We start from the raw sequence: 23488 nt of genomic DNA, 5'->3' as shown, positions 1-23488 counted from the left end.
ATGCCACCATTTTAATGTATAAATATGCCATTTTTACAGAAGATCAATCATTTAAAACAGTATTTTTGAATCCGATACCGTCCCATATATACCGGGATGTTTGGTTACCTTTAGCTATTTATATAACGTGCTTGTAGATTAAATCAATTTGTTGTACGTTAAGATGTATCGAACGTGGTTCCTGCTCGCAGAACTTGTGACGTTAGCATTTATATTGGCCTCCGGTCAGGATTGTCATTTTTCGGTCAACCTATTTGGAGACGATTACCATATAATTACACTGAATGAGTTCCAAGGCGACCAAACTCCAACAAAGGTGACGTTCGATAATAATCAAATGATTTTTTTTATGAATAACAAAAACTACGTCATTGACGAAAACGGAGAATATTTGGAATACGATAGGAAATGTCATTATAAAAGGCGACTCTCTAAATTGGTGAACGATTATACAATTCGGGTGAAGAATATAGCTGATAAAGACTATAGATTCATAGCCTCTTTCTCAATAGACTTGGAGCACACATTCGTGATAAAGAAAATGGAAAACGTCGTATTCGCGCTACAAATCATTAACGACAAAACCAAGTTGCTAATAGTCAAGCCGACCAATATGGTTTCTAAGCACTCGTTCATTCCAGCTCATCCTTTTAAGCTGCTTAGTGGCGATGTTCTCGACTTTGAAGTCTCAAATGACTCCAAATCGGCCTTGTTCTGCGTCAAGACTCCAACTGGAGTAGCGTTGAAGCTGATGAAGAGAGTTCACAAATGTTTCCAGAGCACCACTACTCAGCATATGATATCACTGATACGAAAAATAGAATCAAATATGATTGAAGAGTGCGAAACACTCCAGAACGATCCGACTTATGTTAACAGTATAGATGAACTAAAAACGAAAATTAAAAATCTCGAAAAGGAATATAAAAATGAACATGAAATCTTAAAAAAACTAATTGATATGCTTAATAATTCAAAAAATGCAAAAATATCAGAAACTTTATCCAATAAAAGAAAGAGGGAATCTAGCACAATGAGCTGTATTGAAGCACAATTGCTGGAAAGCATACAGCACACGGTCGACAAAACCGGGATCGAAATTATTGATACGCTGAAAAAATGTAAAAACGATTTAGATACGTTAAGTGAACTTACTAATAATACTTCTATTACAAACTCTCAAAATGGTGAAATTGATGAATATCCCTTCACAAACCCGTCGATTATAGTATAGAACTGAATCTTTTCTTTAACACTAACTCTGATATATTCACAATAGTATAGAACTGAATCTTTTCTTTAACACGAACTCTGATATATTCACAATAGTTTGGAAATGTTACATACCTACTTGAGTACTTGCATGTAATATTTGTTTATCTGTTGTAAAATATAAATTACACCATTAATGAAATTTTGTCGAAAAAAAGTAAATACTTTAAATAAGTGTTGATAGCAAATACATTTTTTTTTATATAGCTATATATTAATAAAATATTGTGTCGTGTTATATAATTTTGTATTGGTGTAACTTGTTTAATAAAATATTTTAAAAGTCAGATAAATTATTGAATTTTTATTTTAAGTGAATGCTATATTTTACCGCATATTATGTTTCTTTAATACTCTTACGTCTTTGGCTATATATTTTATAAGAAAGATTATTAATTCCTTACCATCTGTTTTTTCACTCCGACCGGCCCCATAGTCTATAGAATCATAGCCCTACTTCCCTTATTATACTTGATAGGAACGCTCCGTGATCGTGCGGCGAAATTTGTCATAAGTTCTTTATAAAAGCTTCATCGTTAGGCAAATGGTATTTTAACTAGACGTTTAATAGACAATAGCAAATAGTCTGTTTCCGCCCCTGAATCATCATATTAGCCAGTTGTTTGAGAACAGGAAGGACTAAGAACTTCCTACAACTCTAAAAGAATACATATACGAAACACAGCATACTTGATACCTTCCCCACTTCGCTCCCGACTATGGAACAACCGAGAATTATCTTATTATTGTTGCCCAGAACACATTACAATAACTTCTGAACCTAAACGGATGTAATCTGTTTTCAAAAACGACCGTTTGGACCCCGCACGCAACAGCTACACGCAGACGAGTTATTGGCCGTTGCAGTGAAAGTAGGAGGGCATAAAATCTTCTTCTGGAGGGACTCTGTGTAATATTAATTTACAGAACCCAAAGATCACTTCCACGTGCAACGTCAAAAACTTTAAAAACTCTCAACTTGTGGACCCACTAAGCTCGAACGAAGATAAAGAAGCGGCCGCTTCTCTCTTCACATCCCCTGATCCAGCTTGACATCTAGAATCCAGAGCTGCATCCGTTTCAAATATAACTGGATCTATCGGACGCAGATACGAAATAGAACTTCAAGTGTATCATAACATAAACTATCAAAATTGTAAGTGGACGATTTCAATTGTTACACAAAAATAATTAAAATTATAATCCTGCTAGGACATTATCATAATTAACTCCACGATCCAAAAATTATTAATGATCTTACATTAAAAAATGTCTAGGTATATTAAAAATACATCCAACGAAAAAAACATTGCCATTTATCTTTCATACAAAACTAATTATCGTGTCACACTCTTCGGTATCATGAATTTTTATTATTTGATCGCAATTTATCTATCAATCAAACAATTACCATGTGAATTTTTAATATGTTCAACCCACTATATAAATGTTTTTCTTCGATCTAATTTTCATTTAACGCTCAAAGATGGCAATAATAAGAACATACGATAAAAGTAATGAAAATCTTTTTTGTTTAAACGAAAAGCTACTTCGCATAGTTGGATTTTGGACATTGGATATGAATTATCACTGGTTTTTTGTTTACTGTTACTATATATATTCTTTGATATTAGCAATTATGATTTTCTTTTCGTATCCAATCTATGAAATAGTAGATTCAATCAAATTTTCAGAATGCTTGGAGATCGTAATACAAAATTTCTGCATAACATCGTGTCATGTTTCTGGCGCAATTAAAGTAATATCCCTAAACTATTGAATTTTAAAATTAACCAAGATTTTAAGATTTCACATATTTTTTAGTATTTAAATATGATCATTAATAAGCGCAAAATTATTTCCTTGATACACAAAATGAACCACACTATGAATAGCGTTTCTTCGGCAAACAATACTCCATCGCTTAAGGTAAAATCTGTAATTATAAAACATTATATTTATTAATATTAATATTATATTACACGCATTTTTAGGCTATGTCTCTACAGTTAATTTCTCAAAGCAAAATCAAAACCAAAAAATTTATTAAATATCTAATCTTAATTGTCTTGTCAACGGCTTCATTATGGACAATTACTGCACTTAAAGGTGAGTCAATTTATATGTATAATATACTTAAAAGAAATATTTACTATTATATTAATAGTATATAAGTTTTAAGGTATAACTAATTTAATAGAAAAGGGCAAAATAATGCACTTTGTTTTTAATTCTATATATCACCATTGTACAAAATATCAAAATTTTTAAATTCATGTTGTTGATGCAGAGTTAATATGTGGCCGTTCTTATAAGAAGTTTTAGAGTAGTGTAAACTTCGAAGACTGGTTGATATACGAAGGTCTCTCATTTGCGTCTTAGGAGTGGAGTAAACAAGCTGATTCAAATGCGTGGGTTAGCTTGTTGTCTCAAGTAACCAGGGTGGACGTGAGTTTAACTCGAACTGTTTGAGTCTGACGTGAGTTTGACTCTAGTCGCGTGTATTTTATATTCGGCTCTTTAAAGCCCAGGACAAATCACGTTTCAGCTTTTTTTTTACCCTGTTAACTATTTTATATTATATATATATTTTCAGACATTCATCACTTTGACGATAAGTTTCCATTTAGAGCTTGGGTACCATGGAATACAAATACACCATTTCTAGTACATCTAAAATTATTTTATAAAATTAGCAATATTATCATCTTTGGCGTACAGCTTATAAGCACTGATTTATTTTGTGTAACATTTATGATACACATCTCTGCTCAAATTAATATTTTGAGATCAGCTTTAAGGTACAGAAGATTTTCTTATTTTATCATGAATAGATACATTATAATACAAATTTCAGAGAATTAGGTTTAAATTCCAATTGCAAAGAAGATTTGGACAATTCTATTAAAAATTGCATCGTACATCATCAATATATAATTAAGTATATTTACATATAATGTGAGTATTATATATTATTAGTTTCTATTGTAAATATTTTTATAACTATTTCAGAATTATAAAAGATTTTAATTACATATTTTCTGGAATGTTATTGCTACAATTATTCTTCAGTGTTCTGGCATTATGTTGTTCTGGCATTTTACTTTTAACTGTAAGATTAAATTAAATATATCCAAAAAAGACATATCTTAATAAATCTAATTGAATTTCAGCATAACTTCAACGCTCTATATATAGGCATTTTTAATTTTTTTATATTTGTTTTAACAGAAATTCTCATGTACTGTTGGTATGCAAACAATATAATTATTGATGTAAATATTTTTCAGTTCTATTCATAAATAAATGATATACACTCTCAACTTAAATATATTATTTAATTTATTTTAGAGTAGCAATTTAAGAAACGATGTCTATGATTGTCAATGGATAAATTTCAACAAAGAGCAACAAAGATATTTAATTACTATCGTGGAACGATCTAAAGTTCCTATTTACATCAGCGTTGGGAATTTTTTTCCTCTTTCTCTAAAAGTATTTACTGAAGTATGAATAATTCAATACTTACTTTAATTATATAATTATTTTACTGATATAAAATTACACATTTTAGATACTCAGTAAATCCTATTCAACGATGGCTTTATTACGGCGTCTTCTAACAGATCCAGAATAAGAAATCAATTATTAGATGTTTCAACAATTAATTTATAAGAATATATAGTAAGTTAATTATTACATAATATTGAAAAAAACAATACTCTGATAAAAGTATTACTTACAATTCAACTTCAATGACCATTGAAATACAAATACTTTCACTAAACTCTTTATTAATAAGTGAGTGTAAAGACTTGCAAACCCTTTTATATGTTTGCTGCAAACATCTTCAACATATAAAGAAAATGTTTATTTTGATCAATTAATCTGTATGGTCAATCTCTGCCTATATAGTGTTTTGTATGAATTTCTTCAGGGTGACTATCTACTATAGACAATAATAAAGTATCTTATTTATGATATAAAGCTATTGGAAGAATAAGTTCTAATAAGCTCAGTTTGTGTTTAATCGATTACCTTAAGAATATGCTAAAGAATTTTTGTTAATTTCAGATGGATACAACTAAATATATTTTTTATTTTTAGGAACATGGCAAAAGCATCCAAGTTATTTCTAAAAAAAAAGCAGAAATAATTTTCAAGATGTTTAAAAATTTCAGGATTTTCTCTTTGTATCATGTACAATACATTATTTGTGTTCTATTATTATAAAGAAAAATAAGTCATACAAATTTAAGCACTTTTTAGTTAGAAGGTCTTCAGCATCACACTGCTTTATTCGATCCAGTGAATAAAAAATTATATAGCTATAGATTTGTTGATAAAAATACAATTTTAATACAATAAAAGGAATTTATTACAAAATTATAATATGAGAGCTTACAGTTTTTTTATATAACCACAAAAACCCAATTTCATGGTAATACAACATTGAGCAATAAATTTTTTTTGGAAATGCTTCGAAATATCGTCGCATATACACGAGCAGCTAAAAGTAATATGGAATCACAAAAAATAAGTATATAACCATTAAAACTATACAACAAAATAATTTAAGTGGCTCCAACAAATATTACAAAATAGTCTAATTTAAGGCATATACAGTGAATACAGCAAAGATATGTTACCTCTAAAATTTATATCAGAAACCATAATTTACCATTATTAAAATATATCTTCAGCTAATTCACGAGTCCAGCGATTGTGTTTTAATTACAATGTAATACGAAGCAAAGTGTTAAGTAGTCAAGTCTTTCGGTTACGTCTCACTGAGACTTATACGAGGTGGAAAAATATATACGCATACATATTTACTACCCAACTTCAACTCTAATACAGAGTCCCCTGGCGCGCATAATATCTGTCAATATGCTAAATAAACTATTTCATTTTACACAGTAAGTAGCAAAATTTTACTAAAATGGTCCACTCACAAACCTTCATAAAATCGATAACTTGGTAATTTTCTAAATTAAATAAGTAAAATAAACAAGACTCTATTTAAAAATAATTAAAAATATAAAAAAATCATCACATATAAAAACAAACTTGAAACAAATTCATACAGACATTCACAGTCAACCGTCTATGTTAAAGTCAAAGACCAAAACCACAGACGATGAGTATAAAAAACAAGTTGCTATAGAGAAACGTCCACAGTAAAAATTTGGCTTAAAATCCGTTTTTAAAGAGTGTCACAGGATGATGAAAGTGTTATGATCATTCACTTTAACGGCATTTTTAAAATGACACTTCAAATAAAGTTTTGACATTAACATTTCTATTGTGACTTTATCTCTAAATTCCAATTGTTTTGCGTTCATTGATCAGTTTCAGTATTTGAACTTAACATATTTATAATGTAACATTTAAATTTTTGCTCCCTGTTTATTTAAAATATCAGGAAATACACAGATACATTAATATTAAATCTCATTATATATTTATATATAAATATATTATACAAAAATGTATAATAACACCCATTAAGTTTAATGAACATGACAATTTTAATAATAGAAAGTTCAATTTCACTGAAGTTTAAAAAGTCGATAACCATTTCAAGATAAGATCTTCAGTGATAGAATTTTGTTTTCTAAACAAAATAAACATCATTTAACTTCTGTTGTGTTGCTATTTTCACCGTTGCATGAAAGCTTAACTGCATTCGCATCCACAGTGTCCTGAAATCATAAAAAAAAATACATAAATATGCATTTTTAAGAACATACGGTATACCACTGTACAATATTTTTTTTGCTGGATAATGGAGCCCAGATTTCACATTCCATAGAATTATGTTGCCGATTTTAACGAATTTCTAATCACATACAGTCTAACAAGATATGTTTTAGATAGTAACAAATAGTCTGATTCCATCCTGAATTATCAGATTGGCCAGATGATCCAGAACAGAAAGAAGCTTCCCTCAATTGTGAAGGGTATATAAGTCAGAACACGACTGAGCTGAATCACTTCATCCAGAACTAACATTCCGATTCGCTTCAACTTAGAATAAATTAGAGCTCAGCTGAACTCGTACAACCCTTAGAAGTCCACTTCAATCTTCAAGACATTTTACAAACTAAATGAACAGACTAGTATATATACAGTGGCGTGCAAAAAAACGCATAACCCTCAAAATCATCATATTTTATATGAAACTAAAAGTGTATTAAAGTTGTCGGTACCTCACTGTCGTGAGGTACCACAGCTAGTGAATATGTGTAAGTACCGGACCCTCAACTTTTTGGATTTAAAATTTATTTTAGATTCATTCTGATATTTTAAATATATTTTTAGTATTTGCTTGTTGATAATAAATATTCAAACTATTTTCTTGCTATTCTCAACATGATGAATTATAAATGAGATAAAGGGCATTTTTGCATATTTTATTGATATTCACCGGTTGGGTTAGTTCAGTTAATAATTTAAAGCTCGTATTTTTCGGGTCAGAATTTGTATTACATGGGTCAAAATTTATATTAAGATGTCAGAATACATTGATTAGAATATAAGTGACCAGAATAAATATTACATGATCAGAATTTAAATAAATTTATAATTTTTTTCAAACTATTTAAAGGTGTTTTGAAGTATTACCTACACATAAAAACATAAATTTAAAATTAATGAAAAATATAAAAAAAGATAAGATAACATTTTTAGATTCATAAGTAAAAAGCTTTGAAATTCATCAGTAAATTCAAAAACCATTTTTAAAAAAAGAAACTTCAAAAGACAAACAATTTTTTATTTATATTTTGTTGTAGCCCCTTTAGACTTCAACCCTGTTAAAACACGCAACGGCATAGAATTAATCAAGGTTACACAATTGCTGTAGACCGCGCCTATAAATATCGAAAGTAGTTGCAATAGACTCGTTCAAAGGACTATTAAAACTAATTGATTTTTGACCTTTAGACTTTATAAGAAACGCTGTAAACAAATAAGCAATTTTGTGTATTCGAGCAAACGTCCATTGATATCTCCAAAAAAGTACACTAAAACCATTAGGCCTTAATATAATAAAGACAAGGGTCGGTGGTAGAACAGATATCAAACACTGCATCCCCAGATTACGCATTCCATAGAATAACGAGATTGCTAATTTTACCGATTTAGAAACAATCTTACGTCATTATATTTACTTGCCAGAGTCTTATAAGATCTGTGTTAGACAATAACAAAAAGTTTGAGTCCGCCTAAAATTAATCAAATGATCAAGGACTAAAAGAGACTTTAGACATTCCCTCAATTCTCAATGGTATAATATGTATTGAAACTTACATTTGGCTTAGGTCTATGCGTGTCTACCGCTTCGATTGGCAGATTTACATGTTCAACTCTGCAGCCGTACGCAACTGGTGTTAATTTGATTATGGTGTGCAGCGGTACATGAAGATAGGGTAGTTCGTCTGAAATCAAACACGAATACTTCGAACACTCGCAACAAAAAATCAAAGGAAATATTTGATAAGATAAAGCTTATATTGACCTGCCGATTTATCTAGGAAATAGGCTAACAAGCAACGCATCACAGCCTGATGGCTAACCACCAAGACATTCCCTTGACGTTCTAATTCCATAATTACAGGTTCTAATCTAGCTACCAAGTCCTCATAACTCTCTCCTCTCGGATACCGATACGCAAATTTGTTTTGATCACGCGCTTTGAAATCTTCTGGATATTTCTCGTTAATTTCAGCATAAGTCATTTCTTCGCATATTCCCTGAAATTCCAAAAATATTGTAAGATAAAATTGGAAAACTTTATTAGTAGCTCAAAGTACATAAATAAAAATATACTAACGGCGTCAATCTCATTCAAAGCCTTCCATCGTTCTTGAGGAGCAGAGACAGAATGGACAGTTTGAATGCTACGTCGCAACCAACTTGTCCATACCCTAAGTCCGGGAATTCTCTGTTGACTAATATAATTAGCTAACGCAGCCGCATATCGTCTCCCACGTGAAGACAAAGAAGAATCACCACCGATTCTTCCCTCTAAGTTTTGCTCACTTTCCCCGTGCTACAAAATAAATTTCAAAATTATATATAAAAACAAAATTATAACATACAACAGCCGATAAAAAACTCTCACCCTTGTCAAATAGATTGTTCTAGGAACTATATGTATATTCATTAAATAATACACAATTCTGGATTGTATGTGTCCTTCGTGCTTTTGAACGATGACCTTCTCGCCCGTGTTGTATATTTTCATAAAAGATAATCCCTTCTCTTTAACTTCGTCCAACGTCTCGTATTTTTCCCTATAGTGCTCAATCCGTAGCAGGAAATCGTTCAAAACTGTTTCCATGTTGACGTTTTCATAATCTGGACTGCTAACTTTTACTTCCTGTGGACAAAAAATGATAATAACACAAGAGAGAAAATGACGCCCCGAATTTACCGCTCAATCACTCACCATGATATTTTGTTCTATGATTTCTGGGTCATTGCATATGGACTCGACGAAAAACAACTTGAAACCCATCTTTTCTACTACTATGCTTCTAATCATTTCTCTTCTCTCCATCGTGGAATTTGTCGCATCAAACACCTTGAAGGTAATTATATATTATTAATCGTGAGGCACCAAAATAGTTTTAAAACTAATTATGTCTCGGTTAAATTTGTTTTTCGTATCAATACACAAGATATAACTTACTGCAATTTCACCACCGCTTTCCAACCATCTACAAACATCATCCAATGCTTCAATGGCACATTGCTGCCGTATGGCCATAGCTTCTTTATTGTCGTGACGGAAAAATTCATGACTCTTATAAGCAGTTGTCATATGCCGCCGATATTCACCAAGGTTGAAAACTGAAAAATAAATAATTCAAAAATTATTTTATGATCTCTATGAAATGATTTTGTACCACAATGACTAAAAAATCAATTACAAAGCTAACGAAAATATGTATATAAAGACTAAAGTATCACCACACTAGTTAAAATTAATATAATTCGAAAATATATCTAAAGAAGATACTACAATTCTTTAGAAACAATTTAAAGTGGCTATTTATAGTTAAAGACGTCATATAACTCAGTGTGGAAAAGTATCTAAAGAAATAGAAAGCTGTCGTTAATCTTATAGAAAATTAGATGGATTACAAAAAAATAATGTCAACGACATATTACGGAAATTTTGACAAATTTACTAGTTAAACTAGTACAAATCAAAAATAATATTACAATATCTGTAATATAGTGATTTTAATGATATGATTATTACCTCTAGTGTTGAAGCCTATCCAGTTTAGGTATCGTGATAGTTTTTTAGATATATAAGTCTTGCCCCTGGCCGGCAGCCCAACCATGGCGATGACGTGTGGTATGTTGACATTGTTCGCACGTTCCCCTGAAACATTATTATGTTAAACTTAAATCATATATTAAATATAGCTCATGATTAGGTAAAAAAATTATGATATTGAGTTATCGAGAGAAATATTCATAATTTTTGTATCGAACCTAACAATATTTTATACACATTATGATTTTACTCAGTCAGTTAAAATGAAATACGTTTTTTAGACATTTTTGGTAACAACGAAGCTATTAACACATTCGATAGTGTACTAGTTAATTTCTATGTTAGCATGTTCATATTCTTGCGGTGTGATAATATCAAATCAAATAAATTGATTTTGATTAAAATGAGAAAATATAGAACCACAATTGTTCTATTATTTTTTATCGTTATTACAGCAGAAAAATTAATATAATAAACACCTAGATCCACGTACAACCAATAAAGATAATCACGGGTGAAATAATAAATATTTAAATATTAGTATTTTTTCATATGTAAAAATAACTTAAATTTAAAAATACAATATTATTATCACCGTGCATTAAAACTATATTATCGATAGTATTGTACATTGACACCATAAGAAAATATCAATAACATACTTGCAGACAATGTACGTCGACGTCGACAACAAAGAATATGGTACAAAAGCCAAACCTGCTAAGTGCATTGGCAATAAAAGCATTTAAATAACAGAGCCACCAAAAGAATGCATTAAAACATCGAACCGAATAACGTCATAAAAAAACTGCACCAAAAAGGAAAAAGTATTTCACAAAATAACACCGACAAAAGGAATTTGCTAAAGTAGACGTCATATTTGGCAATAAAATAGTGTCCAGAAACAAATTGTGTTATAAAAATGCCACTAGTAGATAAGAAAAAGGGACAGGGAATAAAACAAATGAACGGGTCTACCATTTTAGGTAGATTACGTTACCGGTGCACACTATGCACACTTGCGCCGATTCATAATAGCTCGGACTACTTTTAACCTGTTCCCAGTCAAAGTAGTTTTTCAAAAATGAGTATATATATAAATGTGTGTATGTTCCGGCATAACTACGGAACGCCTGGAGCGATTTCAACCAAACTTGGTACACATATAACTTATGATCTGTAAAAAATACTGTGGGGGTTAAGCCCTTAAAGGCGTGGTGGATGACATGTAAAAACCGATATTGGTGTCGAATCCATAGTTTTCGGAGTCGTTAAGAGGACTAGTGACACTCTGGAAGCCATTTAAGTTAACCCCACATTGGCATGGGAAGTGAGAAGTAGAGAAAAATTAACTGTCAAAAACGAACAATATTGGTGTGTCCAACCTATAGTTTTCGGGGTCGCTGAGATGAATAGTGATACTCCGGAAGCCATATAGCGAAGAAAATGCGCATTTCTGCGATTTTTACTAGCTTCCAAATTCCTTGACTTCTACTAGAACATATTTTGGGTCTTCCACGCCTTTTTTTGGCACATTTATTTGTTTGGAGTAATTAATTCGGTATCGAAAAAATATTCGAAATATTGTAAAATGTCTCCATTGGGATCAGATTGGTGGTTTATCACAGGTATTACTGTGAAAGACATTAGATTGGGGGCTGGCGATGGTGTTTCTCTAGATGGCATCTCTGATCTCTGAATTATCTCTTCTCCCATAATTGCGATATATATGTTTTTCTATTGAACTTGATGAGCTTGATGTAGAATTTTATAGAAAAGAAATTCGAAAGAAATACAGAAAAAAGTGAAAACTGTACATGCAGAGACAATAAAGATATGCAAAAATATTTCTGATGTATATAAAAATACATAGCTATATTTCGTTTCATTTAACAGAGTAACTTTGAGGATTATTTCATATTTCACAACGGTATTTCATTGGTATGATTGTGCCAAGCAAAGTTGTCATATACGTTCCACTTACTTCATTGTTATTCCGACACTCGCAGCGTGCGGACGTCTTAAAATTGTTATCGCTATACATATATAGTTCATCCAAGATGTTAGCGCTCATCATCATTGTGTTGGAAATAAGGGTGCGTGTACGCATGCATGCATACATATACAGTTTTCCGCGAATTTGTTTACACCGATAGAAGAACGTTACCAATACTAAATCAGGGCTGTTTTAAGGGTAGGGTGACCATACGTTGGAAATTGAATAAAAAATTATAATGTGATATATTTTTATTATAAATTATTGTCATGTTGTGTAATTTTGTAATCAATAAAACAATTCCTGTAATATTCTATTGGTATTTTTAAAATATTATATTAAACAGATATTCAACCTGGAGAGTGATTCCAAAACTGCTACCATGTTTTAGAGTTAAATATGTATATAAATAAACAAAATAAGTTAGAAAGTGATATTTTACACTTTCCTCAACAAATTAAATTAAAAAAGTAAAAATTAATTGCACTTGTAATTTCACATGGTCACCTTATTATATTTTCTCACCAATACTGTGACGATGAGCGTTCATATCTTGGATGGACTGTAAATGTTAACAATTGAAAAATTATTGAATTTGATAGCTTATATCTTTACTATTTCAACATAAAAAAAATGTGGTAAAATTTTTCTTCCGCATCTTCTACTTTAAGGCAAATTGATGAGGTGTTCACCCAAAGTTGTCATCTCATTTCCACTTATGATTATTGACGAAATAGATAGACCTCAAAGTGACTCTGTTAAAAGAAAGTATTTAGTAGTAACCATAGACTTTACTTGTTCCATAATCCAGATTTCAAAAGAAAAAAATTTGCCCTCGTCTAATGTAAACTAAACCAAACGAAAATCTGGATATCACCCATTTATTTAAAAGAAATATAAGCTAAAATTATAATAAATATTGATTACATACTCTGTAATCAATATTTTTATTCGAAATGATGATACATAAATGAGAAAAGTAAATATAATAAAATAATAAATCTTTGTTGGGGAATATGAATATGGTCATATTCTCCAACAAAGAACAGTAAAATGAAAAAATCTCGTAACTCAAACAACACAAGCCAAGGTATAAATATATGTTTGATTAAATTTAGTAATCTATCCCTCATATTTTTTTTTATTTACATCTGAATTGCACAAAAACGTTTCTTCTCAATCCACATCCTTTTTTATAGATTCAACTTAATTACTAAGAATCACACGATCGGTAACTCAATATTTTTCTAATTTATAAATCAATCTTTTTTAATTTAAATAAATTTAATTGACGAAAAAATATAATCAAAAGTGACAAATAGTTATAAACTTCTTTGTGCATAAGGTAAGAATTTATGCAGTCCATTTCGCTGATTGGAAACACTTTTTTTATAAATGGAATTCTGTTGCAAATTCTATTTATGCCCTTATCATTATTTTTAGAGAATAGCAAACTACTTAATCTTCCGATCTGTTTGAAAACCAAGTAAGCACTAGAGAGTAGCCATGAGTTCAACCAAGATTTTAAAAGAACAGCAACTCTACGGCGCTGATTAAGATAACAAATTATAAAATTATATTTTCAGTGAGTCATAAAGTGATTTTCTACCAGGTATAATACTTCTCTTATTTTTTTCTAGAGTCAGTGCAAAAAAACATAGACACGCAGAATTCACGTAATCTCACTACCAAATCTATGTCATCTACATAGACGTTTAAAACACCATCAGTTATCTACATCGCTGTCTTAAATAACGTTTCCAGGCAATTCATATAAAAGAAATACAAAAAATAATAGTGTTAAGTAATTTCACAATCACGTTATATTCGCTATTTAAAAAGACATATTTATATATCTAATTACATAACGAATACAAAAACAACGATAACCTGACTACATTAATTGATAACATTTAGTCATAAAAAAAGATAAGCGTCATATGCTAAAAAAAAAAAACAGAGAAAACGAACTAAAAGTCCAAAAATTACCTGGCAGGCAGCAAAACTGACGGTTCGCATAGTTCGATCCGAGCACTTCCTTTTCCATGTTTGTGCAATGGGGAAATGCAAACTACTTAGCCTCCGACACAAGAGATGTGCAGTTATCACGCGTCCGTACCTCTCTCTCAGATAACGTATGACCCCATCATGCGGAGTAAATTTTTACAGATAGCTTCGATCGTGGCTAAAAACGCCACGTATGAGTTACAGAATAGATATGTAAATAATAATACGACGTCACGCGAGCACAGAGACTGTCGAGCGACTGTGCAAAAGTCAAATGGCTAGTTGTTGGCGAATATTGCAGTAATTAAGCGAGCGAAACGAGTTTGTTTTTTTTTCCAAATAGCCAAACGAGTTTCTAACTGATGAACTAGACGAGTTAATTGTTGTAGTCGAATAGAGCGGAATGTGTATTATTGTGAAGTCATGAAACATACACGAGCGAGTTTCACGTGGAGAAACGTCACTGACAGTTCAGGGTTGCCAGTGGGTAAAATTCTAAGAAAAAACAAACATGACGTTTAAGGGGAAAATCAATAAGGGACAATTATTTTAAAATAATGCCACTTTAATATAAATTATTTTTAATTATCAAAATAATATTATTTATTTAAATAAAAAATAAGGATAGTAAAACTGTAAGGTAGTAAGTGACAAAAAAAATAGATCTTAAAACTGGAATTACGTTTCTAAAATATTTATAAATTCTAAAAATTACTGCAAAAGAATAAGTGAAGAACATCAAAAAGTTTTAGAAAAAATAAATATGGGTACCGCACGAATTCTTAAACGAAAATATAACTGTGTTTGTAGTGGATACTAGGTACATAATTCCGTCATTTGAACAAATACCCTTTATATATTAATTAATTGTTAATCTTCCGTTGCAATATAAAAAGTGTAAACCAGTGCTTTAAAAGCAGGTAAACATAATCAACAACTACTAGTAAGTACGCAAGACTAAAATCCATGTTTGGAAATCTATGATATATATTTTAAAAATTATACAAAATTATTACAGCTTAAGGTGTAAACATTGTGACTAAAAGACTAAAAGAAGTTGGACAGCGCTGCTATGACTTATTTCACTTGAAAATAATCATATAAGTCACTTTATGGCTTATAAATATTTTAATCTTAACGTAGTAACTTTAATTAAACTATACCCATGATTAAACTGTAATGTAATAATTAAAATTGCGTTAATCTTATACAGCCATCATCATGGTATGTAGAAAAACACTTAAGACCAAAATATAAAAACTTGATAAAATACTAGATAAAGAGAGATTGGCCACATTAAAGTAAATGTTATTGATTTTGTTGATATAGATGTTGTTTTATATTTGTATATGTATTTTAAATAATATCTATAAGATAGTCTCTAACTGATATACGCAAATAAATCAAATTTATTTAATTTATATAAATACGTCCCATAAACGTTCAAATGGAAGTAAATTGGTTCTTATATTATTATACATTATCTGAACCTTCCTCTTATCGCTCGCTAGGTCAAGTGCGCGCCTGACAGGCGATTACCATTGTAATATGTTTATACTGTTTTTCTTTAATATTTAATTTTATAGTTATTATTTGTATAATGGCGCATTTGAAGAACTTTTCAAGTCATGGTGTTCATATTAAAATTAAAATATGTAAGACAGTGAATTTGTATTACCAGTAAAGTTAAATTTTTATTCAGCTAGTTAAAATATATCACAAACAATGGATTTATAAATTTACTGCAACGGATGATTTCCACATAAATATATTCACAGAATTATGAGGTCTCGTTTTTCGATAAAATGCTACCTACGCTAATTAACCTAATCAAAGTTCAAAATCCATAGTTAGTTTTAGAACTTTCATAACGTCAAGTTGGGTTTCGTTAATTTGTTTAAGTTACGTTTGGGTTTGAACAGCAAATGAACATTTTGAAACTGTCAAATTCAAGTTGATAAATATTTTAGAGCAGCATATAATTTCACTATCACCTATCAGTTAAATTATATTTTCGCTATCTACCGGTGAAAATGTATTCGAATATGATTTCACTGAAACGCCACTGAAAATATAACTTCACTGGTAATACATATTTACTGTATTACAATTCATTATACATATATGTATATGACAGTTACATCACAAGAGATGCTTATGGAAGATAAACGTAAAGTCAATAATAATTTAAAAAAACAGTCTTTATCAAATGATTATATCACATATAATCTTTTTACTTGCTGTTTATTAATTACTGCTTAATAACATTGTATTGAGTATGTGAGTTAGATAAAGTATCTTAATCTCCAAAATCCGTAATCGATTTTGAAATATCAGAGATAGGAGGATTAATTTGATACTTTCCCGGGTTTTTGATCGATTTGACTGTTTTATTAACGCAGTGTGGAAGATAAGGTTAAAATATTAATATCTACTACCTATCCAATCGATCGGGTAAATGTTGACATGTGATTAAGGATATATATTTTCGTAATATGATAAATTAGATATCACCAGTCATAAAATATACAAATATATTTTAAAATAGATATTGCTTTGTATTATATAATATTATAAAATGATATTTTTAATGAAAAAAATTTCATTACAAAATGTAATAGTAAATTATTTGGAAAGATTTGCTTACGTAATATTTTACTTATTTTCGATACTTTCAATCTATTCGTGCCTGCTTTGATAAATATTATATTACTAAGCTGATATAGATATTATTATAATATGGGAAGAAACATCTGCCACAACATCGAAGCCAAACTTTCATAAATTAATTACACACATATATTTCATAAAGTAGTGTTTTCAAAACTTTTTAAACCGGCGATCCACTTATATAAATTAAAAAATAATTAATAATATAATTAACTTCTAGTAGGTACAAGCAAACAAAAACACGGGTGATATCGTCGCTGGATGGTCGCCTACAAATGACCACCCGAAAGTTGCTTGCTTCCTTAAAAGGATTGTACAGAAGTTTAACAGTGTGGCTACTAGTTCTAATTAGCCTTTCCTCCCATTAATTTAAGCTTTGTCTAAGGAAACATATAAAAATACTTAACAACTTACTCTGATACGTCAAGATTTAAGCAAAATTCGACTTACAGTTAAATCCAATAATACATATAAGAAACCAGAGAGAAACCACTTTTAAAAAAACCTATCATAAACCGTGTAATTTTTAATACATTTTATTAAATCAAACCGATTTGAATGAAAATATTTGTAGTTACTCATAAAGACCCTGCTCTTGTATTATATTGAACTCTATCCGTCACAAAGTTTGCTAAGTTAAGCTATAGGTCCTGTTTTTGTAATAACATGCCTATATTATGATAACAATGTTATCAGTGTGCGCCAAACCCCTACATTTTATAAAATAAACACCAATGATTATTCAGACATACAAAGGATTTAACTCACATAAATCTCAATCTTTACTGGATTTTCCCCAATCTCACAATTCATCTCATTGACTGGCAAATAGAAAGCGCAATCTCAGACCCAGACTTTATCACTGTTGTCTCTACTGAAAAAGATGCTATAATCGCCGCTGTCAACTTCCGAGATCTCACACTATCGGCCCTCGTTTCTCCGGCATTGAAGCCAATGAAACGACTTGTTTACCAAACATTGTTCAACCTTCGCCAGAGAGTAACATCAACGTTCACCGGCGGCAACACCAATGTCTAGTAGTGGCAAATAATAGACCCAAAGTTCGTCTATTTCGGTTAGACGAGCTGAAGGCTGCGGACGCATCGCGTCTGTCAACGCGTTCACTTTTCAGCTGATGCTTCTACTATGGATCAAAAATGTATAAGTTAGATCGCTGTATATATAAAAAAATATAGAAAGTATGAATATCTATAATTAAAAAAGGCACATATCATTTTTTTATTAAGTAAACCGTTTATGGCAACGAATGTGTTAAGTTCGTTCTTTATTATATGTCATATATTTGCTTCTATAAAACAAGAAATTAAGTCACAGCAGTAACCTACACTACTACCTATAAAATATTAAATAAAAACCCTATGGTTTTATTAAAAAATATTAATTTCTAAATAAAATATTCTCGCTACATGGTCAAAAACTTTCTTAAATTTAAATATCAAAATTTAAAACAAAATATCTGTATATTAAATTAATCGATCCATTAGATATACGCGAATAATAATATATACTAGGCATTCCGGCAGTATCTTACGCGCTCGTAATATCGCGCTTTGCGCTCATAGCCTTGCTTTTATTATTATTAGTGTAACAATTCTTTATTCATTACTGCGTTATTAGTGAAATGTTTAAAAAAACAAAAATATAAATAAGATTATAATTACTGTCGGTCATAGCGTTTTGTACATTTTAAAATATTATAATTAAATTTGAGACGTATAAGCGAAAATTTTCAAAATACTCTTACAAAGTTTGCAGAAGGCCTATAGAAATAGTATTAATCGTTTTAATTAATATAAATATTGTAGATATCAAGCCCGATTGAACTCAAAACTTGTCCTAAATTTCTAAATCTCAATCTGTTACATAAAATTTACTATTTTAACATTTAGCTCTAGACCAAAAGTAGATAGCACAAATTTTAATATATTTTTTTATCTTCCGTTGTAACCTGGCGGGCGTAAGCACAATTAAACACATTAGTACTAACTGGAAAACTCAGCTAGACATAAAAATACATATAAGTAAATATTAACTACTAGACTGAAAATGGCATTTAAATAATAAATTACAAACTATTATGTATTATAATTTACAGTCAATATATATCACTTTACAGCTAGAGCTGGTTTTTAATATAAACGATTTTCTATAAATAAAAACTCGAGACTGTTGCAGGGACCCGAACCCATGGTCATTGAGTCAGTCCAGACTTTAAAGACTACGTTATTACATGCCTTTTTAATTTATTGTACTGTATTTATTTTTAATTACAATTATGACTTGACAAGTATCCCAATGCGCCATGATGGCCATTAGACAAACTCATAAAATAAAAAAAAATAAAAAACCGTTATGGTGCACACCTAAAATAGATGATCACCACTCCACATAAATTTTACTAGCTTCTCAAAGCTATTACCGAAAACAACCTTGTGTTTGACAAGCTTGTGCATGAGGAACGTTATCAAGCGCTGACGACCTGGCCACAACGGACAAGAATAAGGGACGCAATTGCGACTCTAGAACACTCTAAAGCCACCGAGCATTTACGGGTTGTCTACGCCACCCCTTAGCAACTGAGCAACAGTAGACGCAACGCAATAAATTGTATCCTAAAGCACTAGGATATAAATACGGATACGACCAGTTATTCCTCTTGTAGAGATATCTCAAAATTTTATTTGAATTCTCTCCAACAACAAAAAGTACTTCACTTCAATCGGATTTAAGATAATGGAACCATATTTAAAGACGCTACGAACTATCGTATCATACAGAACGCGAATTGGCAATAAATGATTGAAGTGACACGCGCACCTTTGCAAACTTTGGCGATGTGTATCGAAATTCTCCATCCCTGCTCGAAGATAGTTAAGGGCAAAGGGATTTGGAAAACGTGACAACTAGTGGGTGCTGTTCCGGGGGATGTTTTCAATCCCGGGAGTCAGGATTGGAAATTCATAGTTTCGGAAACTTTAAGTATTTTTACTGAAATAAATAAAAAAATATATTATTTATTTTTTATTTAAAAAAATTAAAAACAAAATTTAACAAGCAAACACGAATATGTTTTATCAATAAAAAAAGCATTTAACCTGTCTCCGTATTTTATACTGACTGCATACTTAAAATTGTGTTTGATTAGCACATTCTTAATTTAATTTCATAATTTCTATTATTTTTATAAATATATATGAGATCCATATCGTTTCATAAAAGTTGAGTATTTTTACATCGAGTTAATTAGGATTTAAAAATGTTGATTTAAGAATTCTGTGTGGACAAGCAATAAAACAGCAATAAAATTTGAAACTTGACCTTGTTTATATGAGTTGAGATACATAACAGAATAATATCATCAATATATAAATAATCGACATAAATGTGTCGATGTTAAAAGTGAATCTCGGGAGTGGGGGTTACAAAAATTATAAAATTCCTGGGATTTCCCGGAAGGGACCCACTAGTGACAACGTAACTCTTGGCGATGTTGAAAGGTAGTCAATAATTTATGCTCACGTTAGGTCTACGCTAATTTTTATTTAATAAAATATAACGGTAATAATCTTAAGTTAGAAGTAGAATTTGAATTACTACACAAATTCATCAAGTGCAAATTTTGATAAATATTAAAGAAAATATTTGGTTTTCAGTGATTCTTGATATTATTGTCTTACAAGTAACAGAGTTATTCTTTGTCCCTCTTAATTACGATTTTATAACAAAGCAGTAAATCTAATAAAGTATAGAGACTTGGCACGATCTATTAACTTTCATCCTGTTATAAAAGTTATAAGATATTCACGATAATAAATTCATTTCGTTTATAGACACATCAGATATATTATAACATACACATACCATAAAATTCATAAAATATCATACATATATAATACATACACAATAATATGCAATTAGTTTTAAAAATTATGATTTAGTGCATCGCATAAAAAATTAAGAAATATGAACTAAATCAATTTAAAAAATAGAAAACTGGAAGTATGAAATAAAATAAGGATGTGTCTATTGGCACTTACTGTAGGAAGGAATTATTGGCTATTTGCCAATTCAATTGTTTAATACATTTTAACTGGCCTAATTAGTAAAAATAAAATCATACTATTGAAAATATAACTTTACTGTAACAGTTGCGAAACGTTCATTTACTGTTCAAACCCAAACCTAACCTACTAAAAGTTATAAAACAAAGTATAGTTGTTTTACTTAATTAGATTTATTCGGTTTGGGTTTGAACAGCAAATGAACGTTTCGCAACTGTTACAGTAAAGTTATATTTTCATTAATATGAATGTAATTTTAACTGTAAAATTGAGTTTCATATACATTTTAGAACAACATTTTAAAAAACGTCTTGATTTAAAAATTTAATTGCAAATATATACTTGCTACATGAATAAGCGAGTTTGTGCAAATTACTGTATTTGAGTATTAAACACAACAATACCAACGTAAGACAATTTTTACCCTGAATCCATACAGGTGCAAATATCCAATAGTTCGTACCAACTGTAGGTGGAAATAGTCACATCCATAAAATAATAATATCGATCGAGAGCTACCGTACTTGTTGAACAATAAAATTCACCTGTACATATGCATCTTTGAAAAGCCTTGCTTTACAATATCAAGCATCAATTTTCACTCATTATACAAATTGAAAATCGATGGGACCGGCTGTTGTCGTTATTTACATGCAAAGGTCTAAAGCTCACAGATCATCATTCAAAATCCGGTCTTCATTATCGTTATTTTTGGGCATTTGCGCAAGCTCCAAAGTTCATTCATCAGCATTTCGTTAAAAACAAACCATTTTAGAATTAGGCAAACGTGACGAAAATATACTTAGTAACCGAGCAATCAAATTTTCCGCGGTGACTCGTATCCGTCACGTCGGTGGGAAATTCATACATTAGGTTCGTTACTTTCGTGTCGTTTAGCACGTTCAGACATCCGTGGAACCTCGATGATCAACTTCTTCAAAGTCAATAGTGCACATGGTCATGTAGGTACATATGCACCATATCTTCTGTAAATATTGCATATCCTCGTTGCAAAAATGTTTGACGCAATCGCGCGAAAACGGCCTAGATGACCCCGAGTGTTTATCGCTCAGTATTCGCTGGATTCAAGAAATTACGTATTGATAAGAACGTTAATACCTGCGTATTCGTTTTAAAAGATTTTTCAGTACGTGCTCGAATTTAGATGAACGTTTTCTATTCGACGTGGAATGAATTTAAATTTAGTGAAATAACTCACATCTTTGTTGTCACGTAGTATTTTATGATCTAATATATTTTTGTATAAAAAAACATAGCTATAAATAGTGGATTTTATTATTGAAGGCAATTGAAAGCAAAATCTATTTTATTTTTAATATCTATTTCGTCCGAAACATCGACATAATTAAATATACAGTAGACCCCCAAATAACACGGTAAATTTGGGACGTGTTATTTGGATGCAAGGGAGCCAAAATCGTGAAAAACAACGGTGAGATTGTGCAATATTGTTGCTGAAAGTCGACTATAAAAGGGTTCGGATTTAGAGTACAAAATCAGATCATTCTCGCCGCTGAGACAGGAGCAAACAACTATTTAATAACTCAAGCTTTGGATAGACCAATACAGTAACAAAAATGTTCGTCGACCGACCTCGAGAGTCAGCTGCTTTGGTCTCAATCACATGAACCACGACGCCGCTCACAATATACAGTTGAATATACAGCAGACGGGAGGCAAAAATATGGGCGAAAACAAAAATTATATATAATTGCAATAATAGACAGACATGTATTTAGAAGCAAGCGTCCTTACTCTATTTAGTATCCTGAATATGACGTATCGTTTGTGGTTGTACGGTATCACTATGGTATATCCATGTAAAATAAAATCATACTCCTGTAAATAACTAGAAACATGTTACCCTCTTATTTTTTCCAGTTTCAGATATCACCAAAGGGGTTTATAGCCAAATTATGTGATTTTGCAGCAAACAGCTGTTATACAGGACATTACATAAATATTTATGTATAACATAAATGCGTGTGTCAGTGTCGGGTGACGGTGTCGAAATCAAGTTGCATTGGTTTCCGGTTCCACGTCTGTCAATAAGTCGAATTGGCGAGTCTTAGGAATCCATCCAGAGATTCTCGTCCGACAGTAATTCTACCGAGTTATTTTTGAATGATTCGTGATCGATTGATA

General features: G+C 30.7%; 2 protein-coding genes across 4 annotated transcripts in view; one reads left to right on the top strand and one right to left on the bottom strand.

Moving 5' to 3' along the window:
* The first annotated feature begins 1681 nt into the window (after nt 1-1681).
* On the top strand, nt 1682-6434 carry LOC148237997 (4-vinylanisole receptor-like). 2 transcript variants are annotated; one of them, XM_088181670.1, is made up of 9 exons: nt 1682-3201; nt 3267-3381; nt 3869-4073; nt 4130-4213; nt 4285-4384; nt 4446-4547; nt 4624-4767; nt 4847-4956; nt 5380-6434. In XM_088181670.1, the coding sequence occupies exons 1-8, from the start codon at nt 3106-3108 to the stop codon at nt 4907-4909; spliced, it is 909 nt and encodes a 302-aa protein (XP_088037796.1). In that variant the 5' UTR covers nt 1682-3105; the 3' UTR covers nt 4910-4956; nt 5380-6434. The 2 variants fall into 2 exon arrangements, with proteins under 2 accessions (XP_088037796.1, XP_088037795.1); XM_088181669.1 differs by having other exon boundaries at nt 4624-4779.
* Nucleotides 5627-23488, bottom strand: part of LOC148237996 (6-phosphofructo-2-kinase/fructose-2,6-bisphosphatase 2-like) — a 33721-nt gene continuing 15859 nt past the window's right edge. The window contains exons 1-9 of one of the 2 annotated variants that reach the window (XM_088181668.1): nt 14553-15050; nt 10547-10672; nt 9971-10131; nt 9728-9862; nt 9401-9658; nt 9110-9328; nt 8795-9029; nt 8587-8714; nt 5627-6977 (exon numbers count right to left, since the gene is read on the bottom strand). In XM_088181668.1, coding sequence (XP_088037794.1) covers nt 6906-6977; nt 8587-8714; nt 8795-9029; nt 9110-9328; nt 9401-9658; nt 9728-9862; nt 9971-10131; nt 10547-10672; nt 14553-14610 — 1392 coding nt within the window. In that variant the 5' untranslated portion in view covers nt 14611-15050 and the 3' untranslated portion in view covers nt 5627-6905. Of the gene's footprint in view, nt 6978-8586; nt 8715-8794; nt 9030-9109; nt 9329-9400; nt 9659-9727; nt 9863-9970; nt 10132-10546; nt 10673-14552; nt 15051-23488 lie in introns of those variants that run through there. The other variant, XM_088181667.1, reaches the window with a different exon arrangement.

The sequence above is a fragment of the Plectrocnemia conspersa genome, unplaced genomic scaffold (genome assembly GCF_051122295.1).
Source record: "Plectrocnemia conspersa isolate PC_06_02 unplaced genomic scaffold, ASM5112229v1 ptg000002l, whole genome shotgun sequence".
Taxonomy (NCBI): domain Eukaryota; kingdom Metazoa; phylum Arthropoda; class Insecta; order Trichoptera; family Polycentropodidae; genus Plectrocnemia; species Plectrocnemia conspersa.
Note: the sequence above shows the minus strand (reverse complement) of the source record. Positions and strands in the feature narration are given on the sequence as shown.

Excerpts from the sequence above, each read along its gene's own strand:
- LOC148237997 (XM_088181669.1), top strand. The coding sequence starts at position 3,106 with ATGATCATTAATAAGCGCAAAATTATTTCCTTGATACACAAAATGAAC. Across the intron at positions 3,382-3,868 it reads GACAATTACTGCACTTAAAG|ACATTCATCACTTTGACGAT; the intron begins GTGAGTCAATTT and ends ATATATTTTCAG. Across the intron at positions 4,548-4,623 it reads CAAACAATATAATTATTGAT|AGTAGCAATTTAAGAAACGA; the intron begins GTAAATATTTTT and ends AATTTATTTTAG.